Raw genomic sequence first — 24,475 nt, 5'->3', positions numbered from 1 at the left:
CTTTCTGGTCCCCTTTCCTGGCAGCTTGTGGTGATGTGAGGCTGCCTGGTTGGATCTTGTGTCTGTGGTGGCACGTTCTCCATCTGGTGGCTTAATAGTCAGTGCTGCAAAGCAGGCATGAGAGAGAAGAGGTACAAAGAAGAACGGTGTCTGCAGGAGACAACAAAAGATGGAATTTCAAAAAACACAGTCTTTTTCCTCAAAGCAGCTCATGATACAAGCCTTGGGCAAATGTCACTTCCCATTATCCACACGTATTTATAAATCACACTCTCACTTAACACATGATGCTCTTCAAACACCCAGATCATATTTATGAAAAAAAAGACATTTCAATGAAAGTTCAGTTGCTAATGGCGATGACATTCAATCATGCATATTTGCAAAACCATCTCAACCCACTACTTCTTAAGCTTAATTCAAATATGCATATAAGGCTTGTTAGCTTTAACAGAGTGTAAGCACCATGGTTTTGTACAATTACCTGCTCTGAACAACCTCCTAAAAGGGAACATTACACATGGCATTTGAAAAGAGAAGTTTTATAGAAAGCAGGAGCAGTACTCTTACTATCCATATGAGTGTCCTAAGACACAGCATGCAGAAAAAGATTTCCGTTCTCATTTGTTCTAGCAAAAAATGCGTAAGAGACCACCATACTTCAGCAACATTTTGAAATAATTACATTGCTGGAACCCACTTTTTAAAAAATTACCTTGAAGAAAATTATTTATGCTGAAAAGTACTAAAACAAACAAAGAACTGTGGTACTGTTTGTAATTATAGTCCCTTCTGCATTGATAAAGAGAAATCCATAAGGACTTAGAGTCTGTGTTGTAGCACTGTGTCATCACAATAAAAACCTCATGTGGTATCCTCCTCTATCCCCAAAAATCTGTTAAAGATCTTAGTTACTGACAGATATTACAATAGAGTGGACAGAAGTTTGCAGTGTGCAAATACCACTGCTGTAGTTTAGCCATAAAGAATACACCCAAGATAACAGTATTTTATAAGGGCATTTATGCTATGCACCATTTGCAAGTTAATTTGCTATTAACAGAATATTCCCTCTCTAGTACTTTGTCAACTCTCATCATAAAACTCCACAACTAAATGGGAAAGGTCCATTAGAGTAGCAACTGAATTTTACTCTCCAGTGAGGAATCTGTTTTTCCTAAGCTCAGTTCTTTAATATTGGTCTTGCTTTAAAACTGTACAGTGTCTGTTTAATTTGGTCAATAAGAACTTTATGTACTTCTTGACAACAGAATGAACTTGACTAACTTTTAGAAACTTGGGTGTTATATATCCCACTGTGCTCCATACACACAACAGCAGCAGATGCATGAAGGGCCCAAATAGTAGTTCCAACTTGGAGCAACAAAAACTGCAATGTTTGATCTTCATTTATTTGCAGCCACACTGAAAAAAAAACCCAAAAACAACACTAGCAGGCCATGAAATTTACTTACTCCTTTAAAAAATGTTTACATGTATAACATATGTCCAAAGCAACAAGCAGATGGTGCATTTGGTTTAAGGGAAAATGCTGAGAAATACAACAAAAGCATCAAGCCCAAAGGGTGCTCATGCACAAAGACTTGTTGATTTCTATGTCAATTAAGTTACTGATGCCGAAACACTTTTAAAATAAAAACACTATCTGGTGTAATGGCAGATGTGGATTAACCTTTCCAAGATCTATAGTCTCCAAGGTCTGGGCAAAATTCAGGAAGAGGAACTGAAGTTGTATACTTTTTGCCTAAAGCTACCACACCTGGCAGATAGCCCTGGGATGAAGGAATTTTAGGATGCTTTCTCAACTCCATTGCCCTGGGACCTGGGAAAGCTTTCTCAGTTGCCATTTCCCTGTGCATCATCTTCAGTTTTAAGATTAATGTTTATGAAACAGATGACCTTGTTAGTCATCTTGCACAACAGGATGTTTCTCACACAAAGCCATCACTGGGAGATAAAAATAACACTGCCCTTTGACCAGCAGAGATTTTGGATGTCTGGAATTCAGAGCTCAGACGTCACTTAAGAAGAATACATCTCATGCTTTAACTGCAAGTGTTACTTAGCTGGAAGTAGTTTAACTTTGGCTACATTTTAAGAGGCATTATGGAGGGAGCCTTTATACACTGCCTTAATTTGGGCCTCAAGGTACTAACGAACTACACCCTGATTAGAACAAAAAAGGCACAGAGGAATGTTCCCTGTGTAAGCCTGAAGCAGCTTGATAAAAGCTGGGTATAACACTGCAAAACCAAAATTACTGGCATTCTTTTTAAACACATCAAAGATATGTATTACCTCTAAAGTTTTCTTACAGTGGTAACACACACTTACTGGCACAGCCCCTGTGCTGTGCTTTTTTACCCGGTGATTAATGACCCATACCTTAACTCTGATAACTGCTTCCATGGAAATAAAACCACTGTAAGCAGTTCAGTGTTTCATTTAACTTTATTCTTTCAATAACAATACTGCGAATTAATCTTCCTGTGTATTTCAAATGAAGTGGGTTAATTACCTGCACTAATGCCATACTGCTTATGCAAAAAGGAATTGCCAGTGATTAGACAACTAGGGTGTGATGAAACAAACATGAGAAATGGGGCCTGAAAAGATTATTTACATCATTTATAAGAATAAAATATACATTTTAAAATAAAAAGTATATATCCTTTTGTGTTGAATTAGGATCTTACTACTAATTTCCACTTTCCATTTCAGATTCACACCTAAAAATGCTCAGAGTATAAACAGTTATAAAACTAGTAAATCTCAAAACATGGGAACTTGCAAATAATTTTTCCCACTTATTACTGTAGTTAGAAAATGACAATAACCAACATTTTTTTTAAGTTAGAAGTCATTTGGCAAAGCACTTAAGCATATAAGCTAAACCAGAAGATACCAGGAACCAGACTTTGCAATGCTTCAAACACTTCTCATACCAGGGTAAGTTAAAGAACGAGAGTTTTCATCGTAACTACATTTTCTACAAGTTACCTCAGGAAAAGCAAATGTTCACAATTGTGCCCAAAGTACCAAATAAACAACAAAAGTGCTAACTTCTTTGATAAGCCAACTACCACAATGGCTCCTTTACCACGCCCCTTCCGGCTGCTCTTTTAACAGGCTCAAAGTGGTATCTACAAGGAGTTCTCTACTTCTCAACACAAATGATAAACACTTCCTTATCAAAATAGTGCAAACAGGAACAAAGAAAAGTGCCATCAACATAAGTAAAATGCAGGAAAAGAAGGCAGTTGAACACTGTGACCTTGCTATGCTGCTTCAGAGAAATCAGTAGTACTCTTCTCAGCACACCAGGCCAGTGTATTCCTATTTACCACCTCATGCCACCACATGCAGAACAGATTTGGTCTTTGGCATATCCTCCTTCATAAAAATAAATGCACCTGTTCTTTGTACTGTGCATTAAAAAAAGTCAAAAGACTTTTTCAGAACAGTAATTCATCAAATCATTGAGTAATTAATATATACAACTCTGTCTTCCCTTTTTCCCTTTATAGCATTCTTTGGAGTGCATAGGAAAGGCTACAGTGACACATCACATACAAAAATCAAGTTTTATGAAAAATACTCAAGTATTTTTAGCATTTATGTACACAAGTTTGTTTACCATATATTCTCAGTCTTTCCTTAGACATATATTTTATCTTGTTTCTTGGACAGATGACATATTTAACCTATAAAGTTATAGATTGGTAACTATAAAATTATGCATTTAATCCTAGTATAAATAAGAGCATTGGGAGAAGTAAATTTTAAGTGTATTCATGAAAGTGATGTTGCATGAAGTGCTGCTGGCATTAATTTGTTCCATCAAAAATTCCAGTAAAGAGAGATAATACTATAAATTAAAAAATACAACAGAACTCTAAACACCTTGCACCTTAAAAGGTTGAGGCCAAATGTAAAGAATTACCATAAAATTGAATAAAAATTGCACTTGTATATAAACAAATTTTAGCCCTCATTAACCTTGTTACTTTTCCAAAAAGAAGTAATAAAACATCAAGTAGCTCATTTCTTATGGCTTCACACAGTGAAGTTCATGCTTAAATTGATCAGAAGAAAGTTTTTCAATAGCTGTCTTTTGTGAACATATCATCAGTTTCATCATCATTCATCCCTCTTTGATAGCGTACGGAAGAGAAGGCACTCCAGTGAAGACGCTTCTTTTTGTACAGGTACCATACCAGTCCAGCAATGAAAACCAAGATAATTAGCAGGGCAAATGCTACAGCCACACCAGTATGGTTAGAACCTGAAACAGAACAAAAGATGAAGAGTTATTATTTAAGAGTTTTGGCAGGAATATTTTGTCCTAGAGTTGATGCTCAGGTAGCTACACTTTAATACTGTACAGTTAGCTCAAGCCACGGAAAACTGCTTCCTATTAATAGTCTTGACTTCATCACATGGGAAGTTAGATGTTGATTCATGTAGGAATGTGTTAGCTTAATTTTGATCATTCTGTTGTTAATTTACTACTATTTAGGTTGGAAGGGACCTCTGGAGTTCAAAAAAACCTACTTCCAAAGACTGCACTCATTTAGATGTTTGTCATAAATCTAATGAGATCCTGGGCTCTTGGAAGGGAAGGTAATTATATTCCCATCAGACTGAAAAGATCTTTTTGAAATCTTCCTTAGCAGCACAAAGTTTAATCTATTCCTGCATTTTGACTTCAGTGAAAATGTATAGAAAATCAAAAGATTCCAGTGCTTCTCAGGAACTTGCTTGCTTAATGTTCAGTTAACTGCTTGCTTTTGTGTACAAAGCCAAGGATGAGGGAGTAAAGGCTTGAGTCTTTTTTTGGAGTTATGGGGTGACATTTCCAAAACTCTTCCCAAGACTGAAAACACAATGTGCAGTACCTGCTTACTCAGCATCTCTTACAAGCAGAATTCTTTCTGATTCCACCTACACAACCTCACCCATGACAGATACCCTGAGGGAAGAAGCAACAGCAACTACTCTACGCTTTCTGGACATTTCAGTTCTCTTCCTAACCCATCAAGTAGATAGTGAGAGCCAGGAGACATAAATTCCTAGACAATTTGTCTCTAAATTTTATGGCTAAACAACAGAAGACTCTTGCTTAGGCATAGGTACTTGATGGATTCTTTCATGAATTACACTTCTATTATTTCAACACAGACTTTATCCAATAAACCAGAAATGCCTGAAAACAGTCTCTACAAAATTAAGTCTCTGCTAAAATAATGTTTCCCTACCTAGAGGAGCTTTACAAACCACTCTGCTTCGACTTCGTGCACAGTCAACTTTGGACCACATGCCAGTTGTGGACAGGATAACACTGCATTTTTCATTGGCTTCTGCAGTTTTATTCTCCCAGTTGACATAATTAACTGATGAGCCATCCAGCCAGGTGAGAGACTGTTTTTTTCCTGTTGAAAAAAACCACTACTTAGTCTAGACAACCAAAATATTCTATAATGCTACACAACGTCATTCACAATCTATTGATTTCTTTACATTGCTAAATAGAAAAGGGCTGACTATCCTATATATTAGAAGGACTAAATATGAACACACAACTTTTAGTCACCCCTCTTCTCTAGATCTTTAGCAATTGATGCACTTGCATCAAACATTAGACAGCAATAACAGAGGTGGGAAAAATTAATTTCAGGGACTCCTGATTACCCTAACTGTGCAACAGGAAGAGACTTAACTACAATGAAATCCAAAGCGCTTTAAAATGTTAAATTACTGAGTCTAACCTCAAGTAGGAGCTCCTGTAGGTTACCAACACTACAGAACTTTCGTATTTGAGGATTTATGCATTTATATTTATAATATGAAACATTCATGCTCATACATTCTTGCTACTTCTTACCCTTAAAGCTCGGATCCAGGCCAAGCCATACATTCTTGGTGATGAGATCATGTTCCTTTATGTGTGTGCTCACAAATGCATTTTCTTCAGCATCCACTATAGTCAGAAGGGTTGCTGAAGGACCTAAGGGGCAGAGGAAACCAGTCAGAATTGCAACTTCCATGATTTTTCACGGTGCTGGTACAGTGAGTTTTTTCTGTGGGAACAATTACTACAGGAAAGGATTTGCTGATCTGGGCTTGTAAAATTAGCTTAGACTAACCTTCAGAATAAAGACAAGAACCTCCCATCCCCTAAAATACAGCATGTACAGAGGTTACACAGGTTATACAGAACAAAATGTGAGTAAACCTACTGTAGCTGCAGATGACACACATGGAAGACATCAAGAGATATACCTGTTAAGAATTACTAGTCTTGCCCAAGTTAATAGGTTTTCAAAAATACAGTTAAACAAAAGCTCAGCATTTTGCTGAGTCAATTTCTAAATCAATCCTCCCGCTGTGGCTCAGGTTTTTTATGCACAGTAATTAAGGAATAGGAGGGAGGAAAGAGCATGCTAGAGAGGCATGCTCAGAATGTACCCATCCTCTACAATTATAAATTATAAATATAAGCCAAATGCTTTCTCTTTCAACTAGCAGACCAAACTGGACTCAACAGAAAACTGCATCCAGGGTTGGGTTTTTAAGATCCTAAACAGTGAGTCCTACATCACACCATAATTTCATAAAAGAAAGTTATGACAGTCATTGACTTCTACCTTAGGGTGATTAAAACTTCTGTCCCTGAAATTGATTAACACTGTCTCTGCCATACAATTTCCCAAGTAGCTCAGCAATGGGAGAAAATCATTAATCTGACATAAAATTAAGTTTTTTACATGCTTTATTATCTATAACATACATGCTCTTTGAACCATTTGATAGGTTAGCAAGCAGCTATGGCAAGGATATAATAAGAAAGCCCTGCCAACAGCACTAACTGCAATGCAGATAAAATGCTTTCCTCCAAACTGTAAGCATTACATTTCTGAATCTTCTATAACTGGCTGCCTGTATTTTATCTGTTGATACCTGTGTACCAAATGATCTGTAGCATGTTGCAGTATTTTATTAAGAATCTTCATCAGGTGTTCAAAAATAAAGCCTGCTATTGCCTTTCCTAAACTAAAGGAGCATAAAAATGGCAAAGCTGAAGTATAACCAGCATTAAGATTTTAGGCTGTTAGGTTTTATTTCTTCTAATAAATAGTGGACTTATTGCAAGTTGTAAGGTGATAAAGAGCCTAAACCTACTCAGCTTCTGGCAGATTCTCTTAGCCTCTTCCACGTTATACACGGAAAAGTTGTAGAATGCCATGTCAAAGGCATAACAGTGATCCCTGTACTGTTCCCACTGCAGGGAGCCACGGCTCTGTGGGCATCCAGAGGCTCTGCTTGCTTGCTTTGGCTCTAATTTTCTCTCTGCAAAGACAAAGAAATTGATGTTATTTCTGCTGCATCAGTTTGTGCACAGTCTCTGGAATAACAGAGTTAATAAGTATTAACACTGTTAATAAGTATTAACACAGGCCAGTACTCCTACCAACAACCACTACTCAGTTAGCTTACATTCTTTCTTGTGTCATGTACAAATTTATTTAAAATGAGCATAAGACAAATCCTAAAGGCTTAGGAACAATTTTTTATTGCTTTTTTTGTGGAATTTGGCATTTGTTATATAAATTTGATAAGTACTTTGATTTAGAAAAGATACATACATTTGATATTCTTATCCCAGGTGATCAAGAAGCAACCAGATTTGATTTCACCACTGGAATGATGAGGATTTATCTCCCTGAAGTATTAAAAAGTGTTTTATCATTCCTGATAGAAAACTCTTCTTAAAAAGGGAACCATGTGCAGTATTTCAACCTTCATTTCTACTTCTAAAGTAGAAAACCTTAAATATAAAACTTACTGTTTGGAGGGCTATAGCAAATGGCACCTTCAGCAACATTTGTACATTTTGTACGGTTCCAAAATCCTTTAGTATCCAACAGAACACAGTTCTCAGTAGTATTGGAGTTTTCCAATTCCCAGGGATAGTAGTCAAAGTCACTTCCATCCGACCATTCAAAATTAGTTTTACTTCCCTAAGTGAAGAAAAAACCCACAACTTTTAAATCACATATGACTGTGCTTTAAATGTCATCCATCATGAATTAAGTCACGTAGCAATATTTGTCACTTGTAGAGTGATAAATTAAAGAGCAGGTGGTCTCATCTAAATTCACAGCAAATAAACGTACAACATAGTTTGCATTTTCTTAGCATAGAAATTTTCATTATTTGTGGGAACTGAGAAAGGACAGCATGTTCGCAAGTTTAAACCTTCAATGAGCCTGTTTCATCCCATGTGGAACATTTTACTTAGTTCCACCCTGCTGTTTCATTTAAGCCTTCCCTGCTACGAACATCAGTGGATACCCTGCAAACTGGAAATCGTTTAGACAGCCTCAGTGAGTAGAACTGGGGAGCTCAGGGATGGTTTTCAGTGCTAGCTCCTACTTCAGATACATTCCTGGAAACCCATGACAGTGAGGAGTCAGTTGTGAGGGACCCATTCACAGGTATGCACAGAAATGACACACGTCTGCAGAGGAGTACTCCTGCCAATGAACTACTATGACCAGGTCTGGCAATTAGGGAGGGGAGCAGGGTCAGGGTCACAGTCTTTTGGCTCCAGGGAACAGCAGACGGAGGAGGAAGATGATTGCAGCTGCCTCCTGCTATTGTGCTTCCTGGGAGAATGGACACTGAATTTACTGAGAGCCAGTCCTGACCTCAACTAAGCAGGTTCCACAAAGCCTTGTCTGTCTCAATTTGCTAATGAAATTTGACTGGACAGAGAGCAATAAAGTCTGAACTCTCTATGGGTAGCACTGCAAATTACACTTCCTTGTTCTGCAAGGAATGCTCTATTATTTTAAACTGTCAGGTAATAGGAAGAAATATCTTATTGTGCCTACATTCACCAAAATTCAGTATCAACACATTACACAGGGTTGAAAATATACTACATGGAAAAGAGATACTAAGGAACAGGAAAAAAAAATCAGAAAATATTTTGCATCCTGTCCAAAATGTTACTTACAGATCTATTACTGATGTCCCCAACAGTATATACTTACATCATGAATTGACAACCCAAGCCACAGAGGATAACCATCCTGTTTGACAAGATCTTCTAGAAATAACTGTTCTGATTCACTGTGTACGCTTGCTAAATCACTGTTATTTTGTTGGCACAATCTCAATGCCTCATACCACGTTAATTTTTTCTGAAGGATCCTGTATGTTCTGTTTCCATGTGGAATAGTGTCAGGCAATGGAGGTTTGTGCTGTTGGTGCCCTGTTTCAAAGAATAAGAAGATAAGCTCTGTGCATTGCTTTGCTGTTACTAGGAAAATACAGAAAGCACTAAAATCCACCTATATCAGTGTAACTCAGGCATTAAAGTGCTTTGTACAAGCCACATCTATCAAGTTAAGTTTACTTTTGCTACTTGGAACACTGAGTTCAGCAGCTGCTGGATGAGCACAGCAAACACTTCTCAACACAGAATTACAGCAGTGATGCAGACTGGCCAGATAACCCCAGATGCTCATGACAGCTGTGCTATGTGTTCCACTAGGAGCAAAACCAAAGCCTTATTCAGCATGATTTAAATTATGACCCTCATCCAACACTCCAATACTACTCACCCCTTTCGATTTTACAGGCGAGAATACTGTACATGTTGTAGTGATTAGCATGCCAACTTTGAGAATAATTATAAATATCCCAAAACCCATCAAGATTTACACCAGCAAAAAAGCTGTTCTTCTTAATGACAGGTCTTCCCAGCCTCCAGTTATTGTAAGTCAGATGAGTTTCATCATACCACTTGAGAATTTTATCTGTGGAAAACATTGCACATTTATTAAACCACTGGCATTATATCTACAAATACCATTGAACTTTGAATATATTGATGATATTAACAGATATTCACTTTGGAAAAAATGCTGGGATACTGCAAGTTACTCTAAATCAGTTCCATATGCAATGCTAAATATGTCAGCATTACTCATCCTGGCCACTTTAATTCCTGCTTTCCAGGGAAATCAAATTTGGACTAAACAGAACGTATTGGATCTAATTATCACTCAAACAAAGAGCATGTCAGATTATTTTCTTCTAGAAGATAAGTACAAATATAAATCATCGTTGCAGATTTGCATTCACTTTGACTTTAGTTATAAACTGAAATATGCAAGAAACATGCACTTAATGCTGCAAATTTTGTTTCTGATGCAGTTAATAAGATAAACCCCAAAACCTTAAATCTTACCACTGTCATCATAAATCACACCCAGCCAGACCCACAGAGCCAGGCCGCTGAATGAATGAAGCTGCTCAGTAACAAAGTTATTCTCCTCTTCATCTCGAACACTCAGAACAAATGCTTCGGAGTCTGTTGAAAATTTTTTTACATTACATTCTTACAAATTCACCTTTAAGTTAAAAAATAAATATTTTTTTTATTACTGTTAACAATTATTACAAATAGATTAACATCTGTAAAGGCCAGATCTTTATAACGTAACTAATTGAACAGTGCAAAACCAATTTTTAAATGTATTATCAACGGTACTATCTCTGGTTTTGTGGATAAGTGAAAGATTTCAGCTCCAGAAATCTTGTGGGCCCTACTGTTGCTTCAAGTTGTATGTAGTAAAAATTCCCTGCATAGAACACAAAAATACCAGCAAACTTTCATGATTTGCTTGAACTGCTCTAGTAGAGAAACAGTATTAAGAAAAAGACTGAATCAAGTCACAAAAAAGTAAAACTGTTTTTTGGAAAGATTGATGTCTGAAGGTTTAATACAAGAGGAAAGCTGTTCCTAAGGTTCTATGTTACTCAGGATGGACAGAAAACATCTTTGTGCTTTTCAGTCTATTTACTTTGTTCACCTAACTGTTCCACACAGCAAAGCTGGAGGCAGCAGGGAACCACAAAGTAAAAGTAACTGTAAAGCCAGAATGTTGTCAAGGGTATAACAACTACCCAAACTATTTAAAACTGGCATATTGTAACAAAAACCTCAACCAAACACAAAAACCTTGCCTTATTTCAGAGATCTCAGAGTTCAGTAGTTTCAAGCCACCTCTTTCTTCACAAACTCTCCCATCCATGCTCTGGCACTTTTTATCAGGGTAGTGCAAGGGCAAACAGCATCAGGCAGTGCTACATCACTGCATTACTTTCTCAGCATTCACTTTCCTGTCTGTCATTGTAAGACAGTGACTCAGATCTAACACTCATCTCCCCCAAGCTGATCTGAGTCCACAAATACCTGCAGTATGACAAAGTACTTACTCATGCTCCTGCATAAATGATGAGCTTCTTGAGGCTTCAGTTCTCTCCATCTATTTTTTGTTATCATGAAAGTGTAGCAATTGTTTCTAAATGATATCCAGGGTGTATTTTTAATTTTATGTGGGCACTTCACCTGCGTAACTTGTTCTTTTTCAGTCTTCTCTAAAAAAAGGAAAGACAACATTGGTACGTGAATTACTAACAACACCACCTGACCTGGCACCCCACAAACTACTTTCAGGTACCGCTTAAAAACATGTAAGACAAATTAAGTTGTCATCCTTTAAACGTGTTGTTTTCAGTTTCCTCACAATGGTGAGTTTCTTAAGTAACAAAACCAGCAGTAAGCTCTACTAAAGAATGCAGATACTTGCAAGTGTTCACAGTTACTTTAAACAGGTTTAAAAATAAAATCCCTACATAAAAGTGCTAAGTGTAGGTCATTAACTAAAAGCTCTCATTGTTTCTGGTGCAAGTACTAGATCACTGTAACAAATAAGCTGCTTCACAGCTAGCAACAGATCTTAGTTCTATGGCTTTATCTAATACTTGAGGAGTGAGGACTCTTCTTGCAGTTCCCTGGCTTGAAAGCACAAAATAGTTAATGATGTCATAACACCACACTTTACTATGACTCAGGATGTACAATGTACAATAGCTTGTGTCCCCTCACAGAATAAAACCAAACAAAACATAATGGTCTCATAGGGAAGAAGTCTGTGATGATGTTTCAGAAAAGTCCTTTTCTGACGGATACACAACTAGCATAGCTCTTTCCTGGAAATAAAAAAACACATCCTACTATATCCCTGTCTTGTTATAATTAGTAAATATTTAGAAGGGTTTTGTGAACTTCAGATGATGTTAATTCAGTGTCTAACTTCTACCTTTATTCTCCATATAGTCATGTACCTTCTCCCTGTGGAAGGCTTCCATGTCTGAACAGATTTCAGGAGGTCTCAATATCAAGATGTAAATAGTACAGAGGTATTTTAATCTTCTAACACAGGCAAGTGGGAGAGATTATTATGCAACAATCTCAGAGAAGTAATGTAAGTTTTAAAAAGCTGTAATTTTAAAGTTACAAGCTGGAATAATTGAATACATTTCATAATAAAAGTCAAATTTTATAAAAACTATGGTAGAATACATACTTTCTGATGCATAGCAAATAGCACCTCGATTTTCAGAGGAGCAGTCAGAAGTTCTCCAGAAGCCATCAGTATCCAAAAACACACATTCTTCATTTGTGTCTTCATCATCTTCAGACCAGCGACTAAAACTCACATGTTTCCCATCCAGCCAGCCATAATGTTTTCCACCCTAGGATTATTTAAACAAAAGGGATGAGCTTACATAGTAAAAAAAATATAAGGTGCAGAAAATTATACCATGGTAATATCGCATTTAAGTTCTGCGGTTGCAAAAATACAAATCAGCTGAATGGAAAATTATCCAAAGGGGATGTTTCACTACTGCACTTAGGGAGGAAGGCCTAGCAATGGGATGTCCAAATTGCAGCATTTGCATCCGAAAAGAAACGGTGGATATAATCTCCCAGTCTTGGAAAACTGGTAATAACTGAGAATAAAGTCCAGTCTCAGTTACTCCATACTGAGTTGAAAGTATTTTATGAAATACTTAATTAATTTAATATATCAGACATGTTCCTGCCCTGGAGGATGCATGAAGAAAAAACCCACATACAAGCAGCAAGCTATCCTTTAAAAATCTTACATTTGGAAGTCCTTGGGAAATCCCCCTACTGTTGTGTAATTTACCTTGTATTTTTCTTTTGTATCTGATTTCAGGCCTGGAGTAACAAGTTCTGTTGACCAGTTGCATTATAATTTTCTTTCATGTGACATTTTAATTGTGCTCAAATAATGAAGTGTTGCAATAGTGAAGAGCCAGTGCATGCCTGAGCTATATGCCCCAAAACAAATCATTTGATCCTCACTTACAGATAAAAAAATCAAAAGAGATGGGAGAACAGGTTGTCTGATTTCCCCATTTTCATTAACATTAAACCTTTAAAAAATTTTTAAATATTCTCCATAAAGTATATACTCCAATTTCTGTTTTCCCCTACTTTGCTAAAATATTCAGTAGCCCAGAACTGACAATAGAACGTAACACCACAGTGCTGAGTGAGTGCCACCATACTTTGTAGTTAAGGAACTTCTAAAAAAATTTTAACTTTCTTCTTGCAATTATCTCCAGATTTATGCGACAAAAAAAACCAAACCCTGTCAGCAACCCAAGCCATCCCATTAACAGCTCTCAGTCCTCAATAAAGATTTTCAAGAGGTCCTCCAACTTAATAAAGATAAAAAAGTATCACTTCCTGCACTATTTCAAAACTTTTTTGACCAAAAAATTTAGGGAGAAAGAAAAATCCACTAACCTGTCTCAGAGATGCCTCCCTCAAACTCAAAACATAGGCACAAATAACAAGAAGTAACAACAGAATCTAAGCTAAACTTCAGATATGTATCTCCAAAAGTATTCAATGAATAATTTTGAAATTCTTTTTGCCTCTTCTAGTTTCTCCCTTCCAAAACAGATTTTTGGGTCATCTTTCTAGAGTGGTACTGTAAACAGTGGTGATATTAAATGGCAACACTCATTGTTAACAAAAGAGATGACTCAGTAAGCTATGTTGTTGCCACCCTACAATATATCCTTTCATTATCAGTCTTTTAAATTAATTTTATCATCATCATCAATTCATCCAGGGAAGTTCAAGAATATGTAACTTGGAGAACTGAAAGTTTAAAACATTTATTCTGATACATTTCAGAGATGGTTATCCCTAAATGAAAAGTCAGCCCAAAAAGTAATTCGCCATTGCATTTCTCTAACTTGGGTTTTGTTCCACACAACTGTAAAAATTACCTTAAGCCACAGTCTGAGGAAAAAACAAAACTTACATCTCTGCTGAAGAGTCCAGTCCAGAGTGGGTAATTATGAAGAGCAGCCTGAACAGCAAGAAAAGCCTGCTGGAACTGATCTGTGATGCTAACCAGCTGCATCTTGTTATTTATGCAAGCAGCCATTGCATCATTCCAGGACAAATTCTTCAAAATTAACATGTACTGAACATCTTGATAGCTCAATGTTTCATTAATGACTTGCTCTGTCTGGTTATCAGTAGTTCCTATACATAAGAGAGAAATCCAGTAATTAGGTAGTTAAATAGTGCAATATATTTTAAACTCCCAATGTCTCTGTAACAATCAGAAAAACCTGTTTGGTTACACTTGGAAAAAAAATCTTGGATAGTAGATTATGCTGATAATTATAGTTAGAAGTAAACATCTTTGATATCTTAGATAGAAAAACATATATTAGAAAATAATTCTTTTCAGCCAATGTATTATTAAATATCTTCTCAGCTTCAGTTCACATCTTTTTAACTAACTGCTAAATAATTTATTGAATTAAAAACATATTCTATAACTTCAATTATAGAGCAAATGCAAGAGAGCAAGTGCTCTCTGCTGTAATATAGCAACAGCTAAACCTGACTCATTTATCTCTGTGGAGCCTGTGGATTGATGCTTATGCAAATCTAATGAGCCACAAAACCTGTCTATGCAGATCTTGGTACAGCACAGACCCAGAATTCCTTACTGCCATCCATGAATATAGTGAGAACTGTTTTTGCCTCCACTTAACTAATTGCAGAAAATTCAGCTTGCATAGGGAGGGATATAATTCACTGTTTGTGCTCTGAGCAGAGTGTTATCGCAGCTACCAGCACCACGCCTGAAGGCACACAGCTCAGTGATGCATGGCTACTGCAGTTAATAGACGATGCAAATACTCCTGTGGGTGGTAAGGTTAAGCACACAAATGGTAATCCCAAAAGCTTTATACATAACCAAAAATAAATTCATCCTGCAAAAAGCAGAACCCTTCTGATATTTAAAATATTTGAAGTAGAAAAAGGCTTGCAAGTGGTGAAGGGAGGCGTTGCTCCATAAATAACAGTATATGAATGGCTGATTGATAGGCTGACAGGGCCATTTTCCAAAACACAAGATGACAGAAACACAATATTAATTTGATATTTACAACTTTCAATAGATCAGAAAACTGACAAGGCTTAAACAGATTGTTTCAAGTGGTTTCTGTCTGCTGTCAAATACTATCACTTAGTAAACAGCTACAAAAGAGAACCATGGAACCCAGGGTGCCATCACACATCAAGGGGTACCAAATTGGAAACAAGGCAAGAAGTAAAATGTTCAAATGTTCAAAAAAAAATTGCTGATGATTATCATCTCAAGAAATTCTGCAAATCACAATCATGCCAAGATTTCCAATGAACCTGAATTACCTTTTCCTGGGGATAAACCCCTAGACAATGTGGACTCTCTCACAACTGTCCCTACAACCTGCTGAGGTCGCTCTCAACCCAAACTATTCTTAGATCCCTAACCCTGTATAAAACCAGAACATAGAAGGACACATTGTCTGTCAGTCCAAAAACCTCCCATTAAATCTTCTACAGCTGTGGCAAAGAAACGTTGACCATTTAGTCATTCCTGATTAATAAGACATTAATATAAACAGATACATTGTCAACCTCCAATTCATAAAAGTCTAATTTTCACATTTTTATGACATCTCTTCAATCCAGACTTCTAATCTTAACACTTAGAATTTCTGGAATATTTGGCACTGAGTAAAGATTTTGTATGTTAAATGGAGGTGGGAGGTGGAAATCTCTGCCTACTTGAGAATGAAGGAGGTGGGCGTAGTCTTGGGCGTTCTGTACACCTAGGTTTCTTTGCGTTTGATTTTTTTTAGAAGACAGCATGTTCATCACTTAAAAGGATTATTTATATAAAAGGAACCTACTCAGAAGCGGGTATGCTGAACATTAGCTTGTAACAGTAATTAAATGCACATAATAACTATATGTGTTTGATCTTATTCCAGTAATTGGTATAGGCCAACCCACATGGGTACATCAGAATATTATTTTTAGCTTAGATTAAAAAATCCCACTCACACCAACTCTCAAGTTTGCTCTGGGGAGAGACCAACTTCAACATTAAGAGTCTATGATACTTTATATTCTCACAGAACTAGAAGACAGCGGATGTATTTAAGGAGGATATAAATATTGTGAGGTTCCTTCCTAGGCTTCTGACTTCCACAGTTCTGAAAAGGAAAAAGGTTTCATTTGTTCCATCCCTCAGTGTACATGACCTCTATACCCACAGAACATTAAAGACCCATCTGTTGAAGTATGATTCCACTGAAACCGCACAAAGTCTCTCAGGAAAACAGACTGTCCCTGAACTGGGCTATGAAAAACAATAGGGAATATTCTGAACGGCTGACAAAACAGGCCCCAGATCCTCCTCTACACTTTACCTACTCAGTCTCTGCAAGAATCTTGCCTTTCAAGTGAAGTCATTTACATACATAAAAGTCTCCTGGCACATGCATCTTAAGTTGAAAATATGGCTGCAATTTATTTTGACTCTTCAGACTTACCTACAGACCGCTGGCATATACCCAGGAAGTGCCTGTCAGCACAAGCAGTGAAATTCCATGTTCCAACATATTGAGACTTGGGATCATTGAGGATTACACCACATTGATTGTTAAATTCTTCATCAAAAAGCTGAGAAACAGAAATATCCTTATCAGACTCAAATAAGATATGAACATACTTGTGTAGAGGTGAAGTAACATGAGTCTGGGAGAACCCCAGCTGTCTGAACTTGTTTAAGAAGTTTCAAAGGAGTGCTGCAATACAGCTTACCTGTTTTACAAACACTGCCAGGTGCTTGGACTCAAAAAGTTTTCCTAAGCTAAATACATTTCAGGAGCTGTCATCCAAGTAAAGGTAAACAGAACTCCAGTACTGTCAGCCACCCTGTTGGCCAATTAAAATGACTAACTGGGGAATTTGGTCTGTTACATGGGGGGTTTTTTTGACACAACATTCCATATTTTATTACTAAATAGGCAAGAGAAGTCAAAAGTCAGAACTTACATCCAGTGGAATTTTCCTCAATCTTCCCGTCAGGAGTGGGTGAAAGTTACTATACAACAGTCTACTCTCATCTATCCATTTGTTTTCCCTTGTACTGAACAGGAACTGTAAACCAATCCAGATATCTTTTGGCAGACCAGGAAGCAAGGATGTTATATAATCTGTTGGACAGAAGAGTAAATGTACATATTGTGGTTTGGAAAACAGCAGTAAACATCTGAAAGAATACTTCACCTAAGTACAACAATGGAATCCCTGTTTGTGTTAATTTGATTTTTCCAGCCCTTCATGACTACCAAATGCTTATCATCCCTTTCTTGCATATGGTAACACCTTTCATACTGATTTTATCCGAAAGGAGCAGGCTATTGGTATTTGTCCTTCAAATTCTGAGCTGTGGAAAAGGTAGAGGATTTAATCTGCTCCTTTACCCACTAATTACACACAAATTTAAGAAGATGCTTTTCCACAAGCCTGCAAGACCTTCTATTGTCTCGCTTCCCTTTCTGAATTAATGGAGGAAATCTTATCTCCCATCTCTCTTTTTTACATACCATAAATGAGAACATTTTTTGGATTCTGGCAGAGTTTGTTCACTCCACCATCAGAGAAAGCAGGCCAGGTCAAAGGAAGTCAGATTTAGCTGAAAAAAAATTCAGCCAGGTAAACCTTAAATCAGACCTCTCTTAGTGAGCATTCTGACAAGAAACACTGGGCTTTGGCAACCCCCCAGGCATCAAAACTTGATTAGTTGAGGAAGACAAATCGAAGCCATGTAATTAGCTACTGCTGACATGTTTCTGCTATTGCTCACATGCCAGACTAGCCACAGCCTATTTTCTGAACGAGACAAAGCTGTTGTAGTGTTGTAGATTTACATGTCAGGGGGAGCAGAGGCAGACTACAGAAAGAAGCGCATTTCAAGAGGACTGTGTCTTCTCTCCATATAGGTGGTCTCCACAAACAAAAGATAAAATAAACAAGACACAATAACAAACAAACAATGCCAAATGCACCAAATCACACAAGGGATCCTGCTACATACAAACATAAATGCATACAAAAAAATGCAGACCTGAGACATGTATATTCCTGTATATAACCCTATTCCTCCCCAATAACAGCAGTAAAAAAACCCAAACATTAAGTTGCTGCCTGCAGGTACATGCTTGACTTCTCTAGTCTACTTACTGTATTTTGTTTGGCAAGAGGTTATTTGCTTATAAAGAAAATATGCACTGTGGGCACTGTAGAATTCAACTGAGCTACTTCAAGTACACCCTCAGAGAACTCTTAATTATCCACAAGAATATAGTTTCAAATTCGGCCATATCATTCAGCAGTTTATGGCTGAACATCGTTGCAGCCAATGTGAACCCATTTCTTCCTCACTGCATTTCTCCAACTGACATTGATTTAGGTGAAACAGTTCTGTTTTCCAGTCCTCCTGCTTTTTATCTCATCAGTATCCTGAAGAGTTCACAGGAGGTCAGTTTGGACACATTAAGCTGCTTGGCACAAGCAGAAACAAAGAGTCCTGTGCTCCAGTTGGCATTGTATTTGCCACCTCATTGCCACACACACAGATGAGTTTCTCTTGGAAGCAGCTCCTGCCATGGTTTTTCACAGTACAAAGTCTACAGTCTCAGCTATGTTTTAGCTTGCAAAGCCAAACAAACCTTCATTCAGTGACGACCCTTTCATACTCAACGCTCAGTACAAGGTTTTGCAACCTTTTTCTTTTTGTAACAGGTTAAGATCATACAGAGAAGCTGCTCTTCAAACTGGTTCAAATGTCTGCTAACTGCATTTCTATGTTATGTTTCCAGTGATGCAAACAACAGGCAACACATTTTTAACCTGTCCTGGATTTTTAGAATGCTCCTAGTATGCCTGTGGATCTCCTGTGATTTATGCTCAAGTTCTTAAGCAGAACTATTCTGAATCTGGAAGAGAAGCTGCATATTAAAGTGCCCCCAGTTCACCACCATACCTTGGTCAGCTTGATCTGAGACAGACGGAAGAGAGCCTCCAAAAGTTACACACTTTTCATTAGCTGCATTAAAAGTTAAATGTTCAGGTTTCATCTTTAGAAAACACTGCAAAAGAAATATAATGAAAATTATTTTTACCATACCATTCTACCTAAGACATAAATCAATATGTAAAGGTTCTAAAACCAACCCTAATGACTAATTTCCTGCAATAACATATAACTATTTTCTGCAGAAAGCAAGGGACCTGATACTAGCTGCAAGCACTTATTTGGTTCAGCAGAGTAGCTAAATAAATGATCCCCCAACTAACTCCTCACTCATATTCAGTAATTCTTATTTGCTACATCAGAATCAAGTACTGTCTTAGGAACAAGAACTCGCACATGAATTCTGCAGTGTTGGTCAGGAACTTGTAACATGTTACCTTTGGGGAAAAATGACATGGAACTCCAAGGTCTATTCTGCAATGATGTGAAGTAACTTTGCAAACCTTGGCACAACATAATGTGCAGATTTGATGCACATGTGCAGAATAATGGAGCAAATGACAGGAATGAATCTCACTAAGACTTCAGTGGACTGCCTTAAAATGTAATACTGAAATAATTAATAGTACTATGGCTTCTGACTTGTTGGTTAAGTCTTAAAAGCTGCTCACTAATTCTTAAGTTTAGTCATTAAGGCAACTCAGGAAACAGTGTCTGCCAACTTGATGCGTGCCTATGATTACACCAGAAGAAACATAACATGGTTCTGTCACAGAAACCTCATCCTCTCCCTTTCTAACCCTTCTCTTCATTCAAAGTAGAAGCCCAAGATTAGACAATACAATCAATGTTCTTGGACCTAAATGTGTGTCAATGGGAAAGCAAAACAACCTAAAGATGAATGCTTTGAATTGAAGAAACCATCAATCTTGAATAAGGGGCAAAAGGGAAGGAGATTATTTTAATCACTACACTTTGTTTTCAAAAGCCCATTTCTAGTCTATTTCTCAAGAGAAGGGCTAACTCCTTTCTCTTAGAAAGGCATTCCAGGGTACTGGTCTATGAAGAATAGGCAAGGATGATGAATCTGTGTTACTGCTGTACCTTATTCCGGAACTGCTGCCAGCCTTTAGGGCAACCTCCTCTGACTGGGCGGTAACTGGGATCAGGTTTCTCTAGTAAAGAAGCATTATTTTTTTCACAAATGAAGGGCAGTTTCACATTACAGTTAACTGGGTAGTCTGCAGAAACAGAAGTTTTAAAAAACAGTTATAGTAATGCCCATCACACTCCATCTGCTCTCCATACTTTATGGCATGACAAAGACCAATCTGAAGGGAAATCCTTTTTGGTGCAATCACAGTGAACTACCATGCAACTAAAAGCATTAAAAGCAGCAGCAGAGCAAAAGGCAAGTATAAATCATTTATATCTGACAGTAGTACAATATTCCTAAAGATCCAGAGTCTCATTCTTACTTCCAGTATTAACACTTCACATAGGCAGAGAGAACTTGAAAACATAGAATACTGAAAAAATATTTTTTATACAAGGACTAAACTTGCATTCTGGCAAAGAGGGTATGTCTGAATGCCAAAGAAAGCCAAAAGGAACCCTTTAACATCTACATGAATAGCATCTGACCTGGACTGCTTTGCATGACTCCTGCAGCCATAAATGGTCTGACTTCCTAGTCTAGAGCAATTTTTGGCTTACAAAGATAAAAACAGTTCAGTAGGAAACGACTGAATAATGGGGAAAACCTGCTTTAAATGGAAATGGTAGGAGACAGGAGGAGCTTTTTGTTCTCCACATATTATACATTTTCCTCGAGATAAAGGTTTTGAAAAAAGGAAGCAATAAGTTCAAGTGCCAGGTGGCTTTTTCACTACTTTGTCTATCTCTAACAGTATGACTCCAGTAGTTAATGGAATTTGTGTCTCCAGATATGTACACATTTGCAAGTATAGAGTCAACCTCTCTAACTAACAGCTCTCAGACAAACTTCAGAGGCCAGAATAAGTAACAAACACAAAAAGGTAGCCACCAAAACCAGATTTCACCTAATTAATTTCTGCTGCAAAAAGAGTGACAATCTATCACAAAAAATTGTCATTTGAATTCAAGCTTGCCTCTGGTCATTAAGAAATATTACTATGGCTTCTCCCATGAGGAAGTAACAATGATTCAACAGTCAATCATATTATCATGAAGAAGCCATTCACTCCTAATTTGGTATCAATTTGCATTTAATAGAAGAGTTTGGGTTGAACAGTGATTACTACTTTTCTTCTTTCCAAATAAACACAACAATAGCAAAGGGGGTGAAAAAATAAAAACAGCCTTACCTCTATACCAGTTCTTTCTGGAAATATACCAGCAATCTCTCAGTAATCTATCATAGAAGCGTGGAAATAACTGTAAACTGGATATAAATATTTCAGAGTTAATCTCCAATTCAATGTGACCTTTATGGAGAAACCCTGATAGCAACAGTGTCAGTGCAAACAAAAATTTGGGTTATTGTTTCTAGATGCCCCACACAAACTAGGCTAGAAATAAATACATGGTAGGTTCAGCAGTTATGTACCATGCCCAAATTAAACTGCGTTGAGATGTACAGAATGAGGTTATTTATCACCATGCTGCAATCACAGCACTTTGTCAGGACAATAGGGAAGGGAATAGCAAATAGCCTTGGTTTTCTTTTCACAATAGTACATTGTTATAGCATTTTGGAAAGTGAGGAACTTTCCTTGTAAGAAGTCAGTCAATCTTCTCTCTGTAGCCAAGAAGGGAATGATGCAAGATTTCTGTGAGTCATCCCAACTCTACAAGGCTATACTAAAAGCCCTCCAAGACTTTGGCATTACCTAACTAGAAGAGTGATGTCATAAGCCAATTTCCCATTCCCCGTTCTTTGGTATTCCTCAATCCTCAGAGTCAATAGACCAAGACTTTTTTGGTAAGTTCTCCAAATGTTAACAGAACACAGAAGTCGGCTCAAGACCCCAGTAAAAGCCTTTCAAAGATCAAGGGAAGACGTTACATACTAGGATCACACATTTCAAGGACTCACACAAGACTAAGATGCCTAAACTCAACAGCCCAAAATCTAGAGGCTTTGGTAACACACACAAGAAATGGATTACTAAACTCAGTTACAATAAAATTACTATGGATTAACTGCTCTAGTTAACAATTCCTAAAAAGCACAAAATAAAGCTTAAAATAAAGCATTTCATAATTCTTCTACATACGGTGAATGATAGTTGTAGCCATAATCAATAAACTTCAGCCACCACTTCTGTTCGCTGTTTGACAACTGTGGAAGAAAAGAACAAAACCCAACATTTTACAACCCACACAGAAAGAGCTTCTGGCTCTACCAAAGATAGAGCAATGTGACAAAACTAGTCACAGAGGTACTGAAACCTGACATGTTTTCTCAGATGCCTTACAAGAACATACTTTCATGCCATGAACAACACAAACCCCTTTCAATAAAGCCTATCAGACCATCATGCATTTCTAACTAAATCCTCTCACCAGGTGAAAAACTATATGTTGTCCTGTGCACAAAATTAAGAACCAGCACAATTGTTAATGAAATATTTGCAGACAATGGGATGCTGGTATGGTGGTCCTGCTATGACACTTTTTCACCATTCACAGAGTTTTGTGGTTTTTAAATGTTGTTAAACCTACTTTTAAATTTAAAAATTCTTTTACCAGACTGCCATTAAAATAATTCTCTTTTATCCCATCTTTTCCTTTTAAGTACAATTGAAAACTGAGGCCAACAGGAAAAAGAAAGAAATTAGGATTAGCATTTTCTTGTATTGGAAAACTTGGCATGTAAATTTCCCTGAAATGGAAAATAACTGCAAAAACAAATTACACCCCCTTACCTTTTCTATTTGAGATAGTATTGTCCTGAGTTTGGGGTAAGACTCTATAGAGGCTAAATCACTATCATTTTTTTGACAGTAGAAAATAGCTTCCTGGTAGCTCAGGTTTTTATCTGGTACAAACCACAGCTCTGCTCCATCAACCACAAGCGGGGCTCCATGAATTCCAATTTCATCTACATAGAAGAAATACCACATAAGTAAGAAACTGATTCTGAAAAACAAATCTTTTCTTTTTCTGAATGTATGAAGAGACCTCAATTTGACATGAAGAAGAGTCAATGTTTTGCATTTTGAACTCTCAAAATCAAATTCTGTAAGTCATAACATTTTCTGTATGAAACAAGCATTGCAGTAGCAATGCAAAAAAACTAAGAAAAGATAGTGAGTATAAACAACCCTACACACATAGTGAAAAAATACAAAAGAAATCCAATTACCTGGTATATACCACTCTGGTGTCTTTGGAGTGCTACCTGTCCAGAGGAAAAAAGGAAAAGTCACCTTCCAACAAGACTGTGGTCACCAATAACAGAAGTGATGGTTAGTACAGTAATTTCACGAATACAAGCCGCAGCAAGAAGACTAAAATTTTGGTGGAAACCCGAAAATGCGGCCAATATTCCGGTGCGGCTAATCTATGGACAAAAATGTGATGTCTGCCCTTACCTAGTATCATGCTGGTCCAGTCCCGAGCCAAAACAGTCTGAAATCCATGGTTTCCCGTTGTTCCGACGATGAACCAATCAGAGAACAGCTTATTGCCTGCCTGTGGATGGCGGCGTTACTGAGGGGCAGGGGTTGTTATCGGGGTGAGTTACCTCGGCAGTTCGATAAAAGTGTGTGATATTTCTCTGTACTTTTTAAAGTGTTTTCAGTCTTGTGCGGCTACGGGGCTGGCTGGGCTCGCAGGGAGAGGGCTGGGGGAGCCTCTCTCCCCGCAGGGAGAGGGATGAAGCGGGCAATCGGCTCGCAGGGAGAGGGCTGGGGGAGCTGCTCAGCCCGCAGGGAGAGGGCTACAACGGCCGCTCCCCCCGCAGTCGCAACGGCTAAAACGGGGCCGCTCCCCCCGCGGGCTGCGAGGGCCAGAGCGGCGCTCCCCCCGCGGGCCGCGAGGGCTAAAACGGGGCCGCTCCCCCCGCGGGCCGCAAGGGCTAAAACGGGGCCGCTCCCCCCGCGGGCTGCGAGGGCCAGAGCGGCGCTCCCCCCGCGGGCTGCGAGGGCCAGAGCGGCGCTCCCCCCGCGGGC

General features: G+C 37.9%; 1 protein-coding gene across 1 annotated transcript in view; it reads right to left on the bottom strand.

The window, feature by feature from the left end:
- Positions 1 to 2,453: 2,453 nt before the first annotated feature.
- LY75 (lymphocyte antigen 75) overlaps positions 2,454 to 24,475 on the bottom strand; it is a 44,313-nt gene continuing 22,291 nt past the window's right edge. The window contains exons 17-35 of the mRNA XM_033064761.1: positions 23,668 to 23,703; positions 23,228 to 23,403; positions 22,577 to 22,641; positions 21,665 to 21,741; positions 20,421 to 20,557; positions 19,326 to 19,431; positions 17,333 to 17,493; positions 16,828 to 16,957; positions 14,247 to 14,473; positions 12,468 to 12,636; positions 11,314 to 11,475; positions 10,283 to 10,405; positions 9,654 to 9,848; positions 9,081 to 9,301; positions 7,868 to 8,042; positions 7,204 to 7,371; positions 5,906 to 6,028; positions 5,280 to 5,453; positions 2,454 to 4,306 (exon numbers count right to left, since the gene is read on the bottom strand). Of these exons, the coding sequence (XP_032920652.1) occupies positions 4,122 to 4,306; positions 5,280 to 5,453; positions 5,906 to 6,028; positions 7,204 to 7,371; positions 7,868 to 8,042; positions 9,081 to 9,301; positions 9,654 to 9,848; positions 10,283 to 10,405; positions 11,314 to 11,475; positions 12,468 to 12,636; positions 14,247 to 14,473; positions 16,828 to 16,957; positions 17,333 to 17,493; positions 19,326 to 19,431; positions 20,421 to 20,557; positions 21,665 to 21,741; positions 22,577 to 22,641; positions 23,228 to 23,403; positions 23,668 to 23,703 (2,810 nt within the window). The 3' untranslated portion in view covers positions 2,454 to 4,121. The remainder of the gene's footprint in view (positions 4,307 to 5,279; positions 5,454 to 5,905; positions 6,029 to 7,203; positions 7,372 to 7,867; positions 8,043 to 9,080; positions 9,302 to 9,653; positions 9,849 to 10,282; positions 10,406 to 11,313; positions 11,476 to 12,467; positions 12,637 to 14,246; positions 14,474 to 16,827; positions 16,958 to 17,332; positions 17,494 to 19,325; positions 19,432 to 20,420; positions 20,558 to 21,664; positions 21,742 to 22,576; positions 22,642 to 23,227; positions 23,404 to 23,667; positions 23,704 to 24,475) is intronic.

The sequence above is a fragment of the Catharus ustulatus genome, chromosome 7, assembly GCF_009819885.2.
Source record: "Catharus ustulatus isolate bCatUst1 chromosome 7, bCatUst1.pri.v2, whole genome shotgun sequence".
NCBI lineage: Eukaryota > Metazoa > Chordata > Aves > Passeriformes > Turdidae > Catharus > Catharus ustulatus.
Note: the sequence above shows the minus strand (reverse complement) of the source record. Positions and strands in the feature narration are given on the sequence as shown.